The sequence below is a fragment of the Chroicocephalus ridibundus genome, chromosome 5 (genome assembly GCF_963924245.1).
Source record: "Chroicocephalus ridibundus chromosome 5, bChrRid1.1, whole genome shotgun sequence".
Classification (NCBI taxonomy): domain Eukaryota; kingdom Metazoa; phylum Chordata; class Aves; order Charadriiformes; family Laridae; genus Chroicocephalus; species Chroicocephalus ridibundus.
In genome coordinates, this window is record NC_086288.1 from 56,941,791 (window position 1) to 56,964,784 (window position 22,994).

The 22,994-nt window shown below is 39.7% G+C and overlaps 1 protein-coding gene across 1 annotated transcript in view; it reads right to left on the reverse strand.

The window, feature by feature from the left end:
• CLNK (cytokine dependent hematopoietic cell linker) overlaps window positions 1–18,963 on the reverse strand; it is a 34,440-nt gene extending 15,477 nt beyond the window's left edge. The window contains exons 1-10 of the mRNA XM_063336179.1: window positions 18,898–18,963; window positions 17,835–17,884; window positions 14,058–14,095; window positions 11,328–11,490; window positions 9,484–9,563; window positions 9,133–9,178; window positions 6,279–6,307; window positions 5,916–5,935; window positions 4,448–4,576; window positions 1,301–1,328 (exon numbers count right to left, since the gene is read on the reverse strand). Coding sequence (XP_063192249.1) covers window positions 1,301–1,328; window positions 4,448–4,576; window positions 5,916–5,935; window positions 6,279–6,307; window positions 9,133–9,178; window positions 9,484–9,563; window positions 11,328–11,490; window positions 14,058–14,095; window positions 17,835–17,859 — 558 coding nt within the window. The 5' untranslated portion in view covers window positions 17,860–17,884; window positions 18,898–18,963. The remainder of the gene's footprint in view (window positions 1–1,300; window positions 1,329–4,447; window positions 4,577–5,915; window positions 5,936–6,278; window positions 6,308–9,132; window positions 9,179–9,483; window positions 9,564–11,327; window positions 11,491–14,057; window positions 14,096–17,834; window positions 17,885–18,897) is intronic.
• Window positions 18,964–22,994: the final 4,031 nt, after the last annotated feature.

Here is a 22,994-nt window from a genome sequence, read left to right on the forward strand (position 1 = left end):
CAAAGTAGAAAGTGAAGGAACGTGTTAAAAACTTTTTTTACAGAAACTGAGAAAGAAAAATCACTTGCCTTTACCACTCTGTGTGTAAAAGTTACTGCTTTCTGCTTTATATATGCCTATAGGTGCGTTCCTAGCATCGCCTCTCTCGGGTTTTGCCCTTTGCCCATAACAAACTGGTGCAGGGGTTGCTGGAGGAGAGGTGGTCAGCTTGGAGATGTGGGGAAGGAGAGAAGAACCCTTTTAACCTCTGTCAGACAGGAGAACTCGGAGCCGCTGCTGCTTCAGCATCGCTGGTGTTGAGACTGTACGTGTCTCTGCGGTGATTGGAGCCTAGAGCTGCCCTTGGTGGAGCTTTGCAGACCGGCTGTGAGGAAGGTGGGTTGTGAGCTGGAGGGCGGGCTCAGTGGGAGAGGAACTGGGGGATATACTGGGGTTTACTGGGCTGCCCATAACTCAGGAGGTCTGAGGAACTAGCAGAGAGGGAACTTGGGCAGGTGGGCTGCGCTGTGCGGGGCTGTGCTGGGCTCAGAGGATGGCGAGGACCATGCATCCCTGTGGCTGTGGTCCCAGCCTCGCTGGGCAGGGCAGCGAGGGGTTCAGCTGGGGGAAGCTGTGGAACCCCGCAGGTGCCTGAGCAGCAGTGTGGTGGCCCCCTCAGTCGCCGATGGAGTTATTTTGCAGGCAAAGCTGCCATTTGGCTGAGGTGGTGGAATTTTTTTTTTTTTTTTTTCAGGACTTGTGAGAGGCCCTGGGGGAAGGGGAGAAGGGAGCTGGGGGAAGTAATAGGTGGGGTTCATTCTGGGTATAAAATTTGTCAATTTTTATTTCTCTTATTGAAAAGGATTATCTTAGTTTTGAGGTAGCCTTCTGTTTACATCACAGTAATGCTACTACGCTCCTCTATTGACCTTATAATTTCAATTTTCTGCTTTTAAAAATCCATGTGGAATCTCTGTTTCTCTGAAAGAGAGTGTCTTGCCTGCTGCTCACCATTCGTAGGCATCCGCAGCGTCTGGCCCTTACGAGATATGCTTTTATGTAGGTAATTGAGAAGGTAGCTTTGCACTGCGTGCATGTCTTAATTTCTGCAAGCAACTTCAGGAACTCACCTGCCATTCAGAGAGTAGTGCTATTGAAAATGCTGCACACGTTAAAGATGGATACACTTATTACCCAACGCTAATATGATTCTTATAGTATTTTTACCTAATAGGCTAAAATACCCTTACAAGAGAGGATGCACAGCCATGGAATGTGTATGGTTTTTATGGTTCTAATATATACAAAGACAATTACTTACTTCGTTTAGTTCCTTAACAGATAGATGTCTGGAAAAGAAAGAATTATATGCAAAACATTTCATTATCATAAAATAAAAATCACTTTGAGTACTTAAACACTTTGATTACATTATCACTGAAAATTAATAGCCCTTGGCAAGGGAAGGATTTTATTACAGAAATTCAGAGACTGGTTATTTTTTTTACATAAATTATTTGCGGGAGAAGGTTATGGAGTTCCATAAAAAAGGAATAGCATCCACTGAATTCGTTATAGTAAATGAGCAAAGTCTTTGTTAAGGATTTATTCTGGGAGGAGGGGAGAAGAGATATGAATGATTTTCAGATTTCTTCAACACTTTTAATCTCATGCCAGAAAGTCTTATTATGAACTTTGAAGTCAGCTATAAATGGAGGTGAGTTCCTTGAAGACTGAAGAGTTTCAAAAATGAAACATTCACAGAGGCAGAATGGAAAGTGCAGAGGAAAGGAGGTGCAAACCAGGAGAAGAGGAATGGAGACTGCTTCTCATGGTCCTGATTCAAGTAGGGGTTTAGGTACTTTTCTGCCTTCTCCTGATATGCCTGACCAACAGCAATCTCCTTTCCTGAGAAAGTTTGTCAGAAAATATTCTCCCCTCAAAAGGGACAACGTATTGATTCTAACATCTTTTGTTAGATGTCCTCATGATGAACACTCATGCTTTTTAGCAGCACACATCTCTTAATAAAAGAGACAGAGGACCAGATTTTAGAAGTTATTTAGTAACAGAAAGTGTGGATAAGCGTCTAGTAGTTTTTTGAAGGCTCCAGGATTTAGTCCCTGCGTAGCTGGCCTCCTGGACTGAGAAAACAGGGCAGTCAGTTATTTTTGCTAAATCAGCCAGAGAGAACGTACAAGGAAGACACAGTATAGAAAACCCTGGGAGCAATTTTTCAACACCGGTTCAGCGAGAAGCCGTCTCTTCCTTGTGCGTGTGCTAAAAACATCAGCATGGAGGGTTAAAGAGGAAAGAAGTTTGGGAATGATCTGTTAGGGGAAAGTTTCAGGAAGGCGAGGAGAAAGTAGAGGAACTGTTTTGGTTTTGGATAGTTGCTTTTGCGTTAGCTTCTGCAGTTTGTTGGCAAGGTCGTTATTTGACACGTGAAAGCCTATATTCAAGACATTGGGTTGCGTGGTAAAGTTAAGCGATAATAAAGGTGACCCCCACCATGAGGGGACGTGCCACTCCTATGGCCTGCTTACCACAGGCATGTAAAGTTTAAATCTCACCAAAGCTTCTAACAAGCGTTCCAGGATCCTATGCACGCCTATATATTTTATGAGGCTATTTATAGAGTGTATAAATAATGATGTGTTTAATTTTATAAGTCTTCCAAATCTTGTTGGAAAACAGGACTTGCACTGCTAAATCACGTCTGTGGTTTGACAGCTTTGCTTACAGTCTAGCAGATAACGGCTGTAGCGCCGTACTCCTCCACACTGCAGCTCATACGTATGTTTTCTCCTTACAAAGCTGTGACTGGACTGAAGACGAGTGAGAAATATTTGGAGTTTAATGTTTGTGTGGGAAATTTGTGAAGTGCCTTCCCCAGATCATGTGTGGTCTTAGCCTCTTACTCATGTGATTTAAAAAAAACCCAGTACGATTAAAAAAAACCCAAATCTATTAGAAATATTTTGGTATCTATAACTGCAGTGTGGAGTTTGGTGGTTATGATTTTTGCTGCTGCTTTTTAATTCTAGCATAAGAAATGACATGCATTTATACTATAGATTTTGGTTCTATAATAGGACCTTTCAAATCCAAGTGCTTTGCATACTGATGTCTGCTGGCAAACATGGCTTATAACAGTTCTCACAGAGATTTCAATATATGCGCTGCCCTACTGAGGGAGGGGATCAGTCGTGGGATTTGGAACTTCGCAGCTATAGGTCAGGTCACGAGTATGAGTATGAAGCTACTTCGTATTAATAAAAGGTCTTACAATCAACAGCTTTTGGAAGCTAATCCATGAAAGAACTTAAGCATCATGCAGGAAGAAAAAAACCACCATACTTAGAGCTCGCTCCTGAAGTACATACTTAACTTTAAGCAGAAGATTACTTCATTGATTTATTTGCCTTCCCCCCCGCCATGGGATTTGTAGTGACCTTTGTAAAATGAAGCAAGATTACATCCTGATGGACTGAAATTGAAACTACTTATGGAAGGATGGGCAGGATTGGCACAGCTCGGTTTTGCCCACACTTTTGGGTGCAATAGATCGAGAGGCATTTGAGCATTATGTGGCCCCTGGATGTGTGTCATTCCTCTTCCCAGCAAGTTTCCACCATCATCCCCATTTATGAACGTCTTGTTTTGGTCACACAGCAAGAGAACACATGCATCTGGTTATGTGGCAGCGAGCAGCATACATACATGCTCGTCTGACTAGATAAGTGTGTTACGTGAAAAAAGCAACCAGTCTCATAACCTGACATATGCGTATGCTTGGTCATAAAGCCGGACAGAAGGGGTTTGTGCTTCAGGGCTTGGTGCCCATACACACTGCCATGTCAGGATGTTAAATTAACACAGGTGGTGTATGACAGAGGAGGGCAAGATGGAAAGGGCAAGAAGCCACTTGTAGCCTGGATTCATTCATCTCATGGGCTGGAGCAAGACTTCTGGATACAGATTAGTCATTTCTTTTGCTGAATGTAATGTCCTTGGGATGTGGAGTGTACTTCTGTATTGTGTACAATATTGTGTACAGTACTCCACTCTGTGGAGTGTATTTCTCTGTCTCTGGTGCAGTCAGTGTATTTCCCCGTCGCTTGATTCACCAACTGTGCTAAGCAAGTGCAATTGTTTTTACTTAGAAGTGGTGGCAAAACCACTGAATGTTAGTAAGAAAAAGTAGGAAAAACCCTAGTGTTCATGACAGTTCTGCCTACTTTTTTACTCCTTTACTTCTTTGCCATTGTTTTAGCAGTTTTTTCTTTAAAAAATGCTAGTGTCACATTACGCTAAATACCACTTCTCTCAATTATTCACAGCTGTCTAAAGAATAACTTCTTTTTTCTTAAGTAAAAGCAGAGGTGCAGTGGAGGTAAAGTCTCGTGGTTTGACCAGGGAGAGTATTTTGATTCTCAGGGAATGAGGATGAGGAATGCACCTGTACCTTGTGACTTTTGCTGATATTGGAAAGGTGTGAGCTTGGCTGAGCGTTTTCCTCGTGTGAAAGAACTGGCTGCTTATCTTCGGCTCTGGAGGAAGTGGCTGATATTGCTTTGGCAGTGTCTTCAGAGGCCTAGAGAAGTCAAAGGAGAATTTGAAGAACTATTAGGGAATAAAGGAGGCTCAGGGACTGTGTTGCAAGTGCAAGCACAGGAAGTAAAACGCTGGAACTTTCTGAGAGCATTTCAGTGTATTTGTGCTGAGTTTAGCTCAGGTCCAGGAGCTTCTTGGGGCCCTTCAATAGCAACAGTAATTTTGGATAATATTCTACATTTGCAAGACATTACTGCGTTACGTGCCACTTAACACCGTTTCCGTGTGCTTCACTAGTATGTGCCAAGTACAGCTCTCCAGTGTTGATGTTTGTGGGTGAATATGGCTGTGCATAAGGCCCAGCCAGGGAACATGCAGTTCAGACACACAGGAAAAAATGCCCTTCATCCCAGAAAACTCACAGCTAACACCTGCCCAGGGTTTTCCTGGCAGCTGTGGGCACGCTCTGCCCATGCTCTGAGACCTGCCAGTCATAGCCCAGCTCCAGCTGGGAGAATAAAGAACCATTCTGGTCACCATAATGCAAATAGAAACAAATAGTGAAATATGGTGGAATAATGAAATAAGAATGTTCTTATTTCTGCACTTTTACAGTTTTGAATTTGTGAAGCTGCGCTGTCCTTTTATGGTCTTACTTAATTTTTTAATTTAAAGAATAATCTGAATATGTCTGTAATGCGAATCATGTGTTAAACTTGTTTACAACTTTTATGGCAGTCTTCTTATAGGCACTGAGGAATAAGCTTGTCAGTCCTGGATGACTTTTTGAAAGGGTGTCTTAATTGTAGCGGTTATTGTTTAGGGCTGAAAAGATCAAGAAGCGATTAATTATTTGTTTGTTGGCATATAATAGAAAAATATATTCATGGAATAGAGCTGGGCCCATCTTCTATGGGAGTAAGTGGCAATATTCCAGTTGATTTCTACGGACATGACTTAGACTTGTAGTTAAAAATCGGCAGAAAGATTTAAAAGGCAATTAAGTCAATATTATCATGGTGAACAGAGCCTAAGGCACCAATACAAATTGACGGAAGATTTTTTTTTTTTTCACAACAATTTATACCTGGGTTAAACCGCATTCAAGATTTCTAGGCTTTTGACTTGGTTGTAGGCTCAGCCAAGTTGATTTTAGAGATCTGGGCCTGAGCCCCAGCTGTCAACACTAATGACTCATGTTTTGCTCTCCCTAATTTCACTTCAGAAGCTAAAAAAGTCCAGACAGAGCCAGGTAGTAAAAGGATGCTGGCTCACTTCCAGTCATCTTGTTACCATGAGTGGTACAGGTGGACATGAGCGTTCATTAGCACTGAGTTCCCGGAGGAACCACAGGTAAGTGATCTCTTATGTGGTCTTACCGTGGGGGAGGCACAGGGTTCTGGAAAAGAGAGGAAACAAAAATCTGTGTAAACTTCTTTCCTTGTTTTACTAAGAGAAATGTAAAGGGTTTAGATTAAGCAGACATGCCTGTGTCAACAGTTAAAGGGTTTGTGTACTCTACAAAACATAACATCATACTTTAATATGCCATTTTAAAATCACTGAGGGGTAAAAGATATCTACATAAACCATGAATTGAAATAAGTGAGATAACGTAGGACTGCAGATAGGAGTTCTCTTATCCTTTAGTTAGTGCTAGCAAAATTGCAGTGAGCTTTTAAAAATATATTCAATGGCAAAATGACCTGTAAAAATTCTAATTGATGAAAGATTCTGCTTACCTGGGGTCCATGTGTTTTCACTCTTTCTCCTAAAGACAATTATTAACAATTGTTAATAGAGTGCTTTCCATATAGTTCACAAATAAAGGCATAACTTTATTCTGGTACTGTTGTTATTATTGGCAGTCCAGCCCCATCCTTCCCCCTTCCCAGCTCAACCTCCAGAACTCTTTGCTCCAAGGTCACGTTTCTCTCTCCACACCTAACGTCCTACCTAACATATCTGCATCTCCATAACATTTCCTGCTACCGAATGGGAAGCATTAATTTCTGTGAACCTAGGGCTGGAAGCTTCAGAGGTTCAGTAGGAGGTTGGTGTGTGTGGGAATGAAGGCAAGTCACAGCCTAGACCTGAGACGGAGGTCGCTGGACAGCATCTCCATTAGCTGTGCCGCGTGGAGGCCAATGGGCTCCGCATGAGGCTTGGTGCACCTGGCGTGGATTTTGTTCAATCTGTACTTCATTTAGCCTTTTTTAAGGATGGATTTTTGGATGGGTTCAGATGCAATTTGTAACTCATTCTCAACCATTTCTGCTTCTCTCCATATAAAACACGAGACTAAGTGTACTTAGATAATTATGGTAATCATAGAAGGGTTGAAAATCTTGTGCTGTAGCCAAGTAAATATTTTTAATATCACTCACAAGCAGTCATTTTATAAGAGACATAACTAGGAATTAGTTAAAGTTAATGTAGGAGAAAACATGTATTTTTGGTTTTTTTCAACTTAAAATATGAACTGAAATAAAATCATCATGATACTTGACAAAACAGAGTGAACTTTGGTTTTACTTCTGGCTTTCAGAATGAAACACTTGAGGGTAATGTTTATTCAGGCATTGTAAATTTAAATATTGTTCAGAGTCTTTATATATATGCTTATCAAACTGTTCAGGATGCATTTTTTGTCTGTTTTGATTTTTATATAGGAATTTAGAAAAGTCTTTAAAATTGATGAAAGTAAATCTATTTTTTGTTTGTTTTCAAATTTAACAAAATACAACTGATTATTTAAATGAACATAGGACATCTTACTAATAAAGAAACCTGTTTTACTATATTTGCACTAGATTTTGATTTTGAAAATATTTTCATAAGTTCTACGTAGTGAAGTCCTAACTAATGCAAAAAGACATGCAATGTATCTTAAGTTCTCCTTCAAGTAAACCATAACAAATTTATCTGAATAAAATAACAGTACCTGAAATGTTTAGCAATTCTAGAAAATAACAGCTGACAAAAAATTCTTCTGTGCTGTTCATGCCATCTGGTGGCAAAGCCATTTAATAGCACTGGGTGTGTAAAGATACATCTCACAACAGTGGAGTTATCTAAAAATAATAGATTCCTGTGTAAACAGTATTAGCTCAAGATATACTAAAACAAAGCATAAGTTGCAATCTCACGCAGCAGAGTTTACCTGCCTCCACTGTCTTTGGTGCATCTCTCTTAACGCCAGCACAAATCTCAACGAGGCAGACAAACGTGTAAATCCAACCTACTAAACCCTGGTGGAATTCGAGGCTTTGGCTAAACTGGCAAACTGTCAGTGGGACCTTTGCTACTGATTTCTGCAGGTTTTGAAGCTGGCTTACTCGAATTTCTCTCAATTCAGCTTTTTTACAAGCTACGTCAGGGTTTTCTCAGAAGAGTCAGTCTAACCTTTCATTTGGCAAACTTTATAGTGCTTACTTTTTCATAATCTGGAGGAATTATTTGGCTCTATGTTTTGTATTATAGTATGAACTAAAAGGAAAAAAAAGAAACAAATTCTATTTTGCATGGACTTCTTTGGTTATTTTTCTGTTGATCTTACTCTCTGAAAATCAGATGTTCCAGCAAACATAGAAAGGATCATGTTTTCCTGGCTTGTCAGTTGCATTCTTTTTGACAGTGTTCAGCATATAGTCCAAAGATTTGGAAATGTTAAGAGAAAAAAAAATACCATTTCCTTTCAAGGTTAATCAGATATTTTGTCCTTCAGTAGTTGACTTCATGAGATACTGCTACATCTAAAGTATCTCAAATATAAAAAAGTATATAGAAACCTACTTTTAAAATAATCTTATGATTGAGTGAAACATTCAATCAAAGGACTAATAGTTGGACACCTCACTAGGCTCTTGATGAGTAAGGTAGCAGTCTGTCTCCAATTTCACCACAAAAACCAAAACAGAACAAACAAAAATTAAAGGTACATTTGTGACTGAAAATTATAGCATTTTGAAGCAAATTTACAGTTAACGGTAAAGCAGTGGAGAAAAAAATGTATACTAGGTGATATACCATATAATTAGCATATTCTTAGTAGGAGAATATTGTCAAACAGCTTTTGTAAATAGTTACCCTAGGATGTAAGTCCTTAGTAGGAATTACTGAAGTTGATATTACTATTTAAAATTAGCTATTAGATTACACTTTACAATATATTCATACAAGATGCCTGAGAAGGACAGGGAGCCCAAAAGCATGAGATCATGAGAAAGAGAAGTAAAGCATAGCAGGGATCTTGCAGCCTTTGGTGTAACAGTTCAGGAGACACAGACTTCCCCGCAATCCTTCTCTTATGTCCTTATAATTGTAGGGAAAAAGAAAACTTGATTTTTAAATTGAATGGCTTTTTTCTCTCCTGGCTTAAGGAACAGGGAGCTCATGAGGTAAAATACATCTCCTTTTGTAAATAATTACTTTGATGTTAGGTAGTTGAAACATTATTGCAAATTTTGTAGTATGATTGTGGCTGCTGTTCTGAAACCCATGTCTATTCTATCATCCGCGATCTCTGCTTATGTACAAAAATTGAAACAATTTCTATTTCTGATTGCAGAAACGGGTGGATATTTTTTATTATACCTCTAACACTTGGCGTGCTCCTCCCCTCTAGAACAGGCGTGTGTATCTGTTAATAAAACAAAATAAAGATGTGATGTTACTCATCATCCTTGAAACTATGGCTAGTAGACACAGCGCTGCTCTTGACTGGGATGCCTCTAATACATGGTGGGTCCCCAGCAGTCAACAAGTGAAAGCAAGTGGTGAAAGCATTGGTGCAAAGTGAAACAGGAACGGCTCACGTGAACTTGTGCGACCTTGTACAATCAAATATGATGTGGCTAAGACTTTAAATAGACTGTGCTTAACTTTAAATAATGTTACAGAAAAGGGGAAATCTGTTTGTGACTAGGGCTTAAGATCTTTACTTACAGCTGAGTATTGAGGGGGCTGAGATGTGTGCTGGTTGTTCGCTGAGGAAGTGGTACCTGAAGGCCTTAAACAACGTTTATCTGTAAAAGAGGAAGAAAAAGCAAGCCTGAGTAATTCAGCAATACTATGTTTTAAGAGGAGGAGGTTTTAATGTTCAAAATGTGTTTTTCAGATCAGATCTTGCCATTTTTATAGCCTTTTAATTTTTCCCTTTTCAGAATTTCCCCATTATTTCAGTAGCTGTATTGAGGACATAAGCGTGACCCTGGTAATAGCTTGACGGTTAACCTCCTCACTGGGGTTAAAAAAAAAAAAAAAAAGCCTTCATAAGCTGATACACAGTTTAGGGAGACATTTGACCTAAACTGTGAATAGATTAGTGAATTTGTTTTTTTCATCTGAACCTTTGTTCTTGGCAACGCCGTTGTGGTGTTCCAGTTTTGTGAGGGGCGGGGGGGTAGTTTTCTCTCTAGAGAGCTTTTTAATTTTCACTTTAGCTTTTAATAAATACTGCATCCATGGCCATCTAAAAGAAATGCACAGGTTGTACACTAGCATGGGTTTTCGAGTCATTAATTTTATATCTCAAGGGCATTGTTATTTGTCTAGGAAAGATGGCAAAATGGGATGTTAGCATCGAGTTTTGCCTTTTTGAAATACATTTTCAGACCTTTCCTCGCTCTTGTATCCTGCCATGTTATAGTTAGTGGGCATAGCACACAGGCAAAAAGCAGCTTTTTTTTTAATGTGTTTTCTCTGAAATCACAAAACAAAAATGGGGTCTTTTTGGTATTTCAGGACAGTCTTACATAAACAACAAAACATGCTGACTGAAAGTCTTCACTACTAACCAAGATAAAAACAGTATTTGGAATTTATTTCAGATTTCCAAATAAAATATGCAGACGAGTCTTTGGAACATAACGTAGAATATCTGGATGTTCAGACTGATTGTGATCTGCTCACACGCTGCTAAATTTACTCAAATTAAAAGCCATCTATTTGTTTAGACATCAAACTAACTCCCACAAAAATCAGTAGAAAAATCTTTGCTTACTTTGATGTGAACTGATGCAAGCTTTCATACATATATTGATCTTGTATTTTCAGATCTCTTTGGTTTCCAGCTTCCATTCTTCCTCATCTAGGATTTCCCCCCAGTTTTTTAATGATTTAAATCCTCCACGGAGTGTTTATAATGGCTTTGAGCAATGGAGAGCCAGGATGATATTTCACTTCCATAAATGGGATATTAATTGGCTATGTATGTTTGGGCATTAAATGTGACTTAGAATGGCTTTAGTAAACCAAAACTTGATTAATGCAGCTATCTTGCAAGGTTAAGAATGCCTGAGAAATACACTCCAAGTAATTGCTTATTATTCCTATTGAAAGTGGCAGAGAATGCCCTTAAAAAGAACGCTACATTTCTTCATCTGCACATTATCATCTGGAGGAAGGTTTCGTGTGTTTTTTAATGTTTTTCATCTTAAAAGGTTCTAGGCCTAAATAGTAGTGTGCTTTTCTGAAATGGTTGTGGTTTTGATCAGTCAGTTTTTTGCACATTCCAGGTGGGATGGGATCATAGAATTTCTCCCATGAAGGTAATATTAAAATTACAAAAGCAGCATGTGATTATGGATTTAACATAATCGAGTGGAAATAAGGATAATTGTTGAATATGAAGATGCAGACAAAGCTCTTCTCTTGCTCCTGCCCACCAGTGTTTTATTTTTCAGTTGAACCATTTCATTTTAAAAAATATCTGGATTGAAACCCCCAAGTCTGTACTGTTCGTGTTTACCTCTGGGTTTGGCTCACTTTCCACAGACAGCAAAATTTACCTGCATATTCAGATTCTTGTAGAGGTTTGGCAGGAAGGATTCTCAAAGCATGGATGGCCTCCAGAGTGGAAGAACTTACAGTCTCATAATCACCTTCTTCCTCCTCAGGTACCTTGGAGGAAGATTGTAGGTCACTCTTGCCCTTCATTGTCAAATCTTTGTTCTGGATAGAAGAATAGATACACAGATAATACAAATAAATTTAAGTTTGAGATTAATTTCAGATTTGGAAATATTTGGTTACCAGAACCAGACTATTTGGGGAAATTTTCTGATGCAAATTGAATCCTTGGAAAGTAGTTGAGCAAGGCTTTTGAGGATCCAAATTTTTGACTTAGATTCATAAAATAGCTATTTGGGAGACAGTTTAGGTCTCTCTCTGAATTTGGCCCGTCACCACTCTTGACACAAGTGTGCTTAATTTTATGATCATTGCAGACATTTGAAATGGTGCCTTTCATTATAATCACAGAATGATTCGGGTTGGAAGGGACCTCAAAGATCATCTGGTTCCAACCCCCCTGCCCTGGGCAGGGACACAGTCCACTAGACCATGTTGCTCAGAGCCTCATCCAACCTGGCCTTGAACACCTCCAGGGATGGGGCATGTGGTAATTGTATTGTACTGACTGTTTAAATATGTCACTTGCAAGAATATATTACCTAGCTCATCACAAATGTCATGCTTTAAAATAAAAACATGCACTGTTTTTGAAAATTTGTGCTAGCAAGCGTGCAGTCCACATGAACGCGACAGCAAGTACGTATTGAACAGTGGAGTCCACAGAAATGTGGTGCTGGGAGTGACTCAGGATATCTCTGGATGCGTCTACATGCTTGTACTAGGTTTGCTCAAGATTATTTTCTGGAGTCCTGCTCCACCCTTCATACTCACTGTTTACATGCTGGAACATAACTGCTGGCTTCCTTCAGGAGGAGACGTGCACAAATAGTGCAGAGCTGAGATTACTGCCGAGTGAACTCAGCTGGGGGCAGCCAGTAGCTTTCTAAGTTATATTTTGCTCCTAGAGAGAGCACAGGTGCATCCACACACTTGGATCTTTCCTGATGTTTGTTTTAATCTCTTCTTGAACTCTAGTAATGGGGAATCAATAGCTTCCTGAGGTGTCTTCTTCCACTAGTTAACTGTCCTTTCAGTTCATGCTTTTTCTCTTGAGTGCTACAAATTAAACCAGTTTGTTTTACCCTCCAAGGACGCTTAAAAAAAAATTGATTACTATCCACTTTATTTCAACCTTTATTATGTTTAATGCCTATAACTATATTTCCTTTTAGTCTTCTCACTAAGCAAGTATAATTCTGTAAAGCTTTCCCGAGTTGTCAACAAACTTAAAAGACTTTGAACCTCGTATCCCCAGTGTTACTTTCCTGTGAACTCTCTCCAGATTGTACACATCTTTATTAAAACATCAAGCAGACCTCCAAGAAGTGTTCTTGACAGTACATTTGGGGTGAGGTTTGCCTTTTTATAACTAACTGTAAATAAAAAAAAAACACCCACCACACCCTAGATGGACCCCTGCAGGATACATGGGTTTGCAGGCTCTTCTGCTGCATAAGCAGACTACTATCAACTAGGCTGAGGGTGGATACTTTTTCAATCAATTCTGCAAACACTTCACATGTTTTCATCTAGACCAGGTTTCTACTTGTGAGACTGTCTTCTGGGAAATGTCAAAGACCTAACAAAAACCAAGATATACCATGTATACTCTTTTCTTTCTCCGCGTTACAGTTGTATTTCTGACAGGAAAGAAATTACTTTGGCTTGATGAGTTGAAGAGATGTTCTTCATGTAGAAATGTTTTACATAATCAGACTTATTATTTCCAAAAGATGCTTTCAGACTGACTTTGTTTAATAGTCTGTCCAGGTATCCAATGAACCTCAGGATCTGCTTGCTTTCTTGTAAGAAATTGAGGTTACCGGTGTTCTTTTCCATTGCTTTAGGAACTCAGGATTCCTTGGAGGGTTCCCAAAGATAATCAATTAATGTCTCAGAAATTACTTCAAATACATCCCTAAGTGCTTTAGCATAAGTAAATATTCTCCTGGCTGTTCTTGCCCTGTTCTACTCTGCATTATTACTGCCTTCTGGTTGGTATTAATTCCATATAGCGTCTGACTGTAATCAACCTTTCTATGAAACCTGAAGCAGCCAAAGTATTGATTGCATCAGCCTTCTTTAGTCATCCTTTACTTGTTCAAATTGCTTATTAAGCAGTAGACCTGTGCTTTCTTTTAATCTTTCTCTGACTTGTTAAGGTATTTGCAGTCTTTTCTTATATACCTGAGCTGAAATTCAAAACCAGCTTTCAGATACAAATGGGAAGACACTGAAATGTGTACTGCTAGCTTTTCAGCTTTCATTTGCACTGGTTACATATTAAACCTTGAGGTTCATGACTTCCGTACTTGTTCAGCTTGACTTCTGTTATTTTCACATGATTTTATGATAAAGGTGCATTTTTAGATTCAGACCATAGATAGAGACTTGACTAGTGGGTGAGTCACTTCTCTAATCTAGCTCCCACTAAAACAAAGCAAAATTTCTTATATATACTTCAAAATTCTCATGTTTTATTTTGCATTAACAACCAGCGAGGATTATGTTTTCCGATACCAGTGTTATAGCCAAGATGATATAAACACACATCAAGAAGGGGGGAGGGGGGGGGAAGTTTTTAGGAAGAACATTGTGATACTTACAAAATGGTAGGTGTTAGCAGGAAGAGTCCTTCTGTTTTCTGTATGAAATGGAGAAAAAATGTCAGCAGGTGTCATTCTGTAGAAAATGATACAATAACTAATAGCTTATATAAAGGAATAAAAATCTGTCAACAGCACAGTATTTTACAGATACTAAAACAAAGGAGATGAAGCAAATCCACCCGTCAGTTTGTTGACCTATGCAGTGCATAAGGAAGTAGCTGCGTGGAAATGGGATGCGCAACCACTAGCATGTCTAAGCACGCCCACAGAAAATACTCAGAGAAGGATGTGCTTCAGCTCCTCTCTCTCTTCTGAATTTTGATGCTTGGTGCAGAACTGTAAGGGCTCACCCTGGTGAGCTTGGGGATCCTGGCCTGGAAATCCCTCTTCTGAATAGAAATATATTGTGTTCCTTTAGCAGCAGAAGAGAATCTGACCTCCTGCTTTCAGACTGAACTGGAAAATGAGTTGTGCTGATGTCTTTTCTGTAGTACCACAGCACTTGCCCAGGGAATTGGAGTCCTGGTTTCAGCTTGAGAAGTTCCAAATTCACGTTTCCCAAAACCGACAACGCTCCAACTACCAGGCTATAAACTCTTCTAGGCAGTGGCTGGTCTGCCCATGGAACGTGTCTTATGGAGAGCATGAGTTACAGGGCCAAAGAGCTGGTGGACAGGAGAGTGTGTTTACTTGAGAAAAGACTCACAAGTTCTTCCCTTAACCTGATTTGCACATTTAATCCAGTGACTGTTTAATGCAAAACAGCCGTGGTTTGTCCTTGCCCAGTACATGCTCTTGTTCTGGGCTCCTGAAGCAATCCTTGCTTAGGCTGCCTGTAGCCTCGCAAATCTTGCGTCTGTGGCTACACAATAGCCTGATTTCAAAAGCAGAGGATGAAGTTCCTTCTGTTACGCCTAACCTATGATGTATGATTACAGCACGCTCTAATGCTTAGGAGGAAGGGAGAATTGTGGACTGAAACCCTTTTACACCAAGGAGAGAGTTGAAACCAGACCCAGTTCCTGCCCAGGTGTACCCTGTGCAAGTATGTGAAAGATGGGCAGCAGCCCACAACCCTCCCTTCCAGCAGTGTTCTGAAGGAAGCCAGTCTTCACCTTAACAGTCTCTTTACATTTGCCACTATTCTTAAGTTCTGAATACTGCATGAGCCTGGTATTGCAGAGTTTTGTATACCCCAGCAGATGGCATTGAATGTTCATTTATTCAATAGACATAGTACTTTTATCTCTCCTCCAAGCATCATTCACGGGGTGGGGGGGGAGGGAGAGTTATTCATGCAAACTAGTTGTCTGGTTTTCTCTTTAGATATGCCGGTGCAGATCAGGAGAAAACCCAGTTAAATCAATACTATTACCGAGGGAGATGAGAGGATAATGAGCTGGTACCGATACAATAATGAAAAAAGGCAATCAGTGTCTTAAATTGTAGCCTTTTTACTTCTGTTAGTTTAAAAAATGCTCATTCTATCTTCCACAATAAGAAGTGAATAACAGTGGTAAACATCATGCATTTCATAGCTTGATGCTAAAAGGAGACTGTTTGACACAAGTCTTTGGGGTGATTTATTGCTATCCAACATTGGTTTACAATTTGGTGTCCGGGTTAGTTTATTCTGTTACACCGTGATCACCAGAGTCTGGAGGAACTCCAGCCCTCCCTCTCCTTTGCTTCTAACGCCTCCTTTGCACAGCGCGTGTGAAGGGAGAGGCAGCGTTGCCGCTCTCCTGCGGGCATTCCCTTTACATAAGGTGAATGCCCAAATATTTGCTCTGCGCTAGCTGAGGGCTGCAAACCAGCCAGAATCTGCTCCTCCTGTAATTTAAGAATGACATTTTGGTAGTGAAGATGAATATTTCATTCTGTCAGCTATGCTGCACATATGGGGCCTTCAGAATGAGAAGTGCTGCGTGCCATCCGGGTGGTGGAAGACGGTCAAAGAGGCTCACTGCTTGGGGGGAGACTGTTTCTGATATTTACTATATATATCACCCTGGAACATCCAGTTTCCTGGCTTCTGTTCCACTGGCTGTTGTACAGGGATGAAAGAGGGCAGAATCTTTGTGCCAGGTAGTTGCAATTAGCTGGACCTTCTGGCATCAATTTCACTGCAAGCTAAAGACCTACGGCTGGCAAGAGTCAGAGTCTTCTCAAGCTATAGGGACCGATCATATTTTATTCAGTCTGAAAATTTTTTTGATGCTTTACTACATCCTCTGTCAAATTAATAAATGGAGTATATCATATATAACAATAGTAAGGTGTTACATTTCTACGGTATACGCGTGGGTGTGCTTCTGCCAGTTGACAGAGAATGCCTGATGTCAAAGGACAAAAGGGAAGAAATTAATTTCTCTTTAATGTGCGCGGGAATATAATTGCGTGCATTTTGTAGCAACCTCGCCTGCTTTTCATAGTGACCTAAAAAAAGTCTGTTCAAAAGGGTGACAGGTTAACAATTTGTACATGAAAACCCAAGATCAGAAATGAAGCCCTTCTTTAAATACAAAAGCAGGAGGTAAATCTGTTCCCACTGACTTCCGTGAGCCTGTGAACACACAGTGGTTTTTCAGTCACTGTTTGTGGTGTTTCAGCCAGTGACAGAAAGCGATAAAGTATTGTGGGTTATATTTTAATAAACCTTGTGATCCTGACAGGGTGTCTCCTAACCACTTCAATACAAAAAAATGAGGCTGGAAATGCTGCAAGGAAGAACCTGCATAGCAGTTTTCAGAGTCACTTTTTTCTGTCTGGTACAAATGCAGGGTGCAAAAACTTGTCCTGTTAAGTATATTGGCATCTACCTCCAGCCTCTAGAGGGGTTAGGCGAGACAAGTAGAAGCTTCTTGAATTGCATAGGTTTCATTCCCAAACCAAGCAAAAGACCAGGCAGGCTTCGCTTCAGAGAATGTGAAAAAGGCACGTGAATAAATGCCAGTGTTGGTGAGCTTTTGTGATATGGCCAGCTATCCTTAGAGAATAAAAGACTTGCAATAAAATGATAGCCTGCTGCATTGTATTTTTCCAGAACTGCTTTTTCCAGCCATAAATATAAATCTTCTGTATTACATTGATATTGAATGTATTTAAGCAAACTTCACATAACACAATAAACATATGGTATACTAAATAAATTTATCTGGATAGTTGTGCCCTTATTTAGTATGTTTTGCATTAAATATCTCTTAGCTCAGCTACAGTTGTGAAATGCGGTATCATTTTTCCACTGACAAGTAGGAGCAGTGTTTTGCTTATGTGAAACCAATGTGATTTAAAAACATGCTCACTACTGATCATAATCTGTCATGGAATTGGATTTAGAGATCCTATGTCATTGTCCCATTGTTTTGGAACAGCAAACAGTAAAAAGAGGGGAATCCTTCATGAGTAGTAGCAGAGGAAAAAGGAAAGTTCCTTAGTTGCTTTCTAGAAGCCATCAGCCAACGTACTGTTTTCAGTACATCCTCCGACAAGAGGATGATTTATTGATGGCTTTTTGTAGTGTATAACATCACAAAGCCAACATCTTTTTTGGGCACTATGGAAGTAAACACCCTTTTGCTTTATTCATGAGTGGGTACACAATTTCCAATTAGTGTATATACATTTCTTTTCCTATTTTCTTACAATTAATTTTAATTTTTACAACGTTCTGATCCTTTATGCCTTGCATGTTACAAACTGTGACTTGGAGTAATAAGTATGGTAAGAAGACATGCTATAGTATTTCCTTTTTCAGTACTGAGAGAATTTTACCTTTTGGATGTATATCCAGATTCATTACTGCACATATGTTTGGGCAAGATCTAAAGACATAAAAAAAGAAAAAAAAAACCAATCCACTTTAATATTAGAAATTGCCATTGTTCTGTGAAACTTCTCAAAGAGTCTAGCTTAACAGAATGAGTGAAAGCTGCAAGGATATTAATTAAATTTAAAAAATGATTTGGCAGATTTGGAAATTCAACAATCTTGGGTCAATCCTTAGATTTTTGTTTATTTACAGCTCCAAGTTTGGTGCCGTTACAGAGAGCTCTACTCATTTTACAAACGTTCATTTTAGACATAAATATTGTAACAGCCTTATTGATGCTTTAGCATATTCAATATATTGTCCGAGGGATGAATTTGCTTAGGGAGATAGGAGCTAAACCTCTCTTTTAGCGTGCAGCTGTGCCACTGCACATGGCTCCCTTCCCATTCTGCCAGCCAGCAGAATAAGTACAACAATTTCCCCTAGTCCTAATATGGTATTCTTCCAGCCTGTTATTACTCAGCCATAGGGAATATATGAGATATAGTGAGTGTGGAGGAAACACATAAATGGGTTTTGACTTTGGTGTCCTGGATGACGGTTGTCTCGCCATCACCCTCTTTACTCACTGGACCTTAGCTCTGTATCAGCCTGTCCAGCGACATTTGTGCATTGTTGCAGTAGCGGTACTTAGTATTCAGAAACAACAAGAAGAAATATTTTACAATCATGTGGCCAGGGATCACATTAGGACTGCATTAATCCACACTTCTTTTATCTAGTACCTAAGGATCCACCCTTGGAATTGCCCAAAGTTTGTGAAATACCAACACAAATTTTTGAGTTTCAACTGCCCCACTCTCAGAATTACAAGATAATTTAGGTTAGCAGCAGCTTTTGAACAAAGAGTGAAGCTCAGTGGTTTCCTGTTCAGTGAGCAGGCTGTAAACCACACTGGAGTCATCTGGTCTTTCACTGTCTGATGCTTAGAGCATGGACACATCAATAATAAAACTCTTATTGATGTTACTTATTAGTGCTTTGAAAAGTAATTTATTTACTTACTTATTTTTTGGCAAAGTTGTCTTCCTGCCGTTTGAATCTGCTGGGCGATGTACTATCGTCTTCCTGTTCGCTCTGACACAATTGAACAAAGCTTACTGTCAGCAAGCAGCAGTAAGTGGGGAAGAAATGTGAGTTGAAAAACAAGTTTTCAAATCTGGGAAATGCATATATGTAAACGATTCCCTTCTTCTCTACCTCGAACATTTCCATCCTCTGAATGTTTTGCTGATTTTCTTGTTGTTTTCAACTATTTGGAAAAAAAGAACATCGGTCTCCTGCTGAGAGAATGAAAAGCTGGAAACTGAATTCCTGCAGCCAGTGTTTGGTTTCTTTAGAGCAGGGTATTAAACTCTTGTAAAACTGAATAGGAATTAAAACCCAGGGGCACCTATCCAAGATCTCTATTGCTTGTAAAATACTCACTAAACACCATCGATGTAGCCATCAAAGTAACAGAGATCAGTTCTCTTGGCCTCTCTACTTCTGGTTGCTCTTGAGCCTGCTTAGAAACACAGCTCCTTATTTTACTCATGTAAAATAATACTGATCTGTAAATTCTTGAAACAAACATTGAGATGATTTCAACTTTTAACCTTTGACTGCTAGAGACTTCGGTGCTTGCAGCAAAGGAATTAGGATTATCTCACCAAATAATTCCTACAGACTGTAAAGATGGTTGTGTTCTCTTGAACAATATCACTTGGGCCTACTCCTGCCCAAATTCCTGTAAATGCGTTGATCCTATAATAAGTGTTGTCAAATCAAGTTTCGATTTTTCTTTATAAACGTGCCCCCAAATCCTATTTAAAAAACAAAACCCCCACTTTAGTCGATATTTGAATGTGCAATTAATTTTTCTAACTGTCAGTGTGTAAATACCAGAGGGCAGAAATGCAGAGACAGAAATTTTAGAAGAGTGCATCTCCGGAGTTAGTGTGAGAGGTGTGCTTGAACAGTTGCTGTAACTGTAGAGGATTTTGATTTAATGGTTAAATCTATACTGCTGAGTTATGTCCCTGGGACATCAGGAATCCAAACAGGTAACTGATTTCTGTCATCTCTATGCTCTTTATCTTTCATGTATTTTGAGGACATTTTTTTGTCCTGTGAAAGAACAATTTCATTCTTTGGAAAACTCTTCCCCCAGGTCCCCCTAAGGCAGTGTGTATTACAAATGCAAAAGTCTATTGCACCTGAATATTATACATACAGTGAACATAATTTTTGTGTGTTTGAATTTACTGCATCCCTCCATGACCCTTCTGGTGGCGAGTTTCCCAACATGCACCTGAGAGTGACCTTCTGCATGTTCTCCCTTGCCTGCAGCAGGGAACTATTTCAGTCTGTTCAGTCTGATTTTGTCTGCACGTGAGATGCAGCACTGAGGTTGAATGAATGCCTCTTTTGCTGGCTGTGTCCATGAGTCCCTCAGTACGACAAATGCGTTACTGGTAACTAGCAGCATAAATGGCTCAGTACGGAAGTACGGGATTTGTCAGGAACTTACTGTGGGTTCAGACTGTGAGGACGTTTGGCACCTTTTGGGTGATCTATGTTAATGAAAACCCCACCTTGCCTAAAATGATTACAAAAAGTCTTTTTCACCATTTCTGCTTTAAAATACAGCTATGCCATTTTTAAAATCCCCACGTCTACTTATAGGGCCAAATCATTTTTCCTTCCCAGAATTTTCTTCATTCTCTGGTCAATGCTGCAGGAACACTGCTCCCTCCTTCTGCAAAAAGGTGGGACAATTTTTGTATGCAATTTAGGAAACTTTCACCTCTCTTAGCTTAGAGAGAACGGGGAATTTCATTTAACTGGCTGTGTTCTATAACTTTTTCCATTTAAGATACTCATTCCAGACTGACCAGGTACAAAAACCTAAATTGTGTTTCCATGATAGGGCAGTCTAGTGGCACAGACAGAGCAGCAATTACCCATTCAGCTCAAGAATCGAGTTACATTATGTATGGCCAGAAGACATACTGGGAGAAAAATTGAGGGTAGGCCTAATTTTAAGTGATGATTGACCAATATTTAACTGCAGACAAATTATAATGGAGCACCTATAGAAATACAGATGACATTTTCATTAATGTCAACTGAATTCAACTTGATGGGTTCTGTTGCAATAAATTATGATTAATTTATGATGAATTGGATGTATAAAAGTTCCTGTTTCAAAAACTTTAAAATTTCCAACAGTCGTGAAATTATTAGGTAAGTTGTAAGACGCTTACTCCATTTGAAAGTTTATTTACTTCACAGCATTTAAGGGGATTATTACTAGGGTAAATTTTACTTGCCAGGAATAAAAGATTAAAAGAGAGAAAAGCCCATTTCGTCTTATTTTAATTCTCTCTCTTTTCTTCCACTTCAAGAGTGAAACAACACCAACAAAAGTAGCTATCATGTTAAATAGCTCTCCTCAGATTGCAATACTTTACAGGAAACAGTTAGATATTGTCTGATGCTTTGTTCAATCAATTGCTACTTTCCAAAGGCCCTGCCATACTCATGTGTCAGATCCTTCATGAGAGACTGTAATTGGCATAATTTGGCCCAAAATATTTGGTTCCCTATTGGTTAAATATTATTGCAGTTATCTGTTTTTGTAGTTACTTATTTTTGCAGTTATTTGCATACTTATTTGGTTTTGCAGAAAAGTTTGAGAGCTCCTATCAAAGAAGAGATCCTCCCTGTGCCAGATGATTGGCGATCGTAAAGTTGGTCCCAGTCCGAAGGATGCATAAAACAAGAGAAAAGAGGTAGATTCAACTAATAAATGGGGGGTAAAACAACAAGCTGAAGGTAAAATAAGTTTTGCTAGGAGGAAAGGAGTAGAACATGGAGCCTGCAACTCTGCTGACTGCAAGCATCTGAAGGTGTTCAGTCCCTCGTTTGAAAATCCAGGCTCCTGTCAGGCCCATGGAGAGAGAGAACCACCACTTTATCATTGCTACTATTGAAAGAGGTCAGTATTATATTTTATGGGCTACTTCATACAACAAAAAGATCCTACTATTTATCGCTCTGATTATCCCAATCCATGGCTTAAAACTATTTTCTTAATAAATGTTTACCAGGGTGATTATTAAAGGATACTATCATTCAGAAACCATCTTGTTTCCTGAAGTGGTGGCATGTGCGCTGCCCGTGGCACTGTGATTGGGTTTGAGGGGACCTTGAAATCGCAAGGTCATTCTGTTACACGGTGGTTTGAAAGTGCATTGTACTGTTCATTTTGTTTCCTGGTAACATCTGTCTCTGTAGATGCTGTTACTTAATAGTAGGGTTTGGGTTGGGAGGAGGTTTAGCCACCTCTGCTGTGGCCCTGATTAAGCAAAACTGAAGTCAGTAGGGCAGAAGTAATTTAAGGATAGTTTAAATCTAACAACAGATAACACTGTCAAAAAAACCTAAGGGAGCACATAGCAGAGAGCTCACTTTTGGAAGTGGTGCGGGCAAGTGAGAGAGATCATGAACCTGACTTGACTGGGCTATCTCGCTATTGAAGATAAGCTCAGATTTCAAAGTTGCTTGAACACAGGCATGCCTTGCCATTTTGGGTGCCTGAGTATATCCTGCCTGGCCTCCAGATGCTGCTCGGGAGGGAACTAGGTCTTTTGCAGATCTTGGACTGAAATTCTTTGGCTGGTGCCTGTAGAGTTAGGTCTCTCAAAGCAGGGTCCAAAATCTCTACTGAACAGGGAGCCACCATGAGCTAGTGAAGAGCAGCTGCATGAAATCACAGCCTCGTGGTTGCTCAGGCTGCAGAGAAGATGCATCCCCGTACTTGTAGTATGCATCTGGGAGAGTAAAGCAGACACTTTCTTCCAAGAAAATGTGAAGGGTATCTATGCATCATCTTTTATGTGAAATACTCTAGTGATTAGAGGAGGTATGTTGCTTAGTACCTCGATCATTACTGCGCTTTGCTTATATTTGCTCTCCACTGAAAAGAAAACACAGGCACAGGAACCTGGCGTGGGCTCCTGCGCCCCAGCTGAGCACATGCTCCTCTCAGCTCTCCACTCACAACTTGCTCTGCTGCGTATGACGAAGGCAGGGTGGGATGGGGCGATTCTGCATGG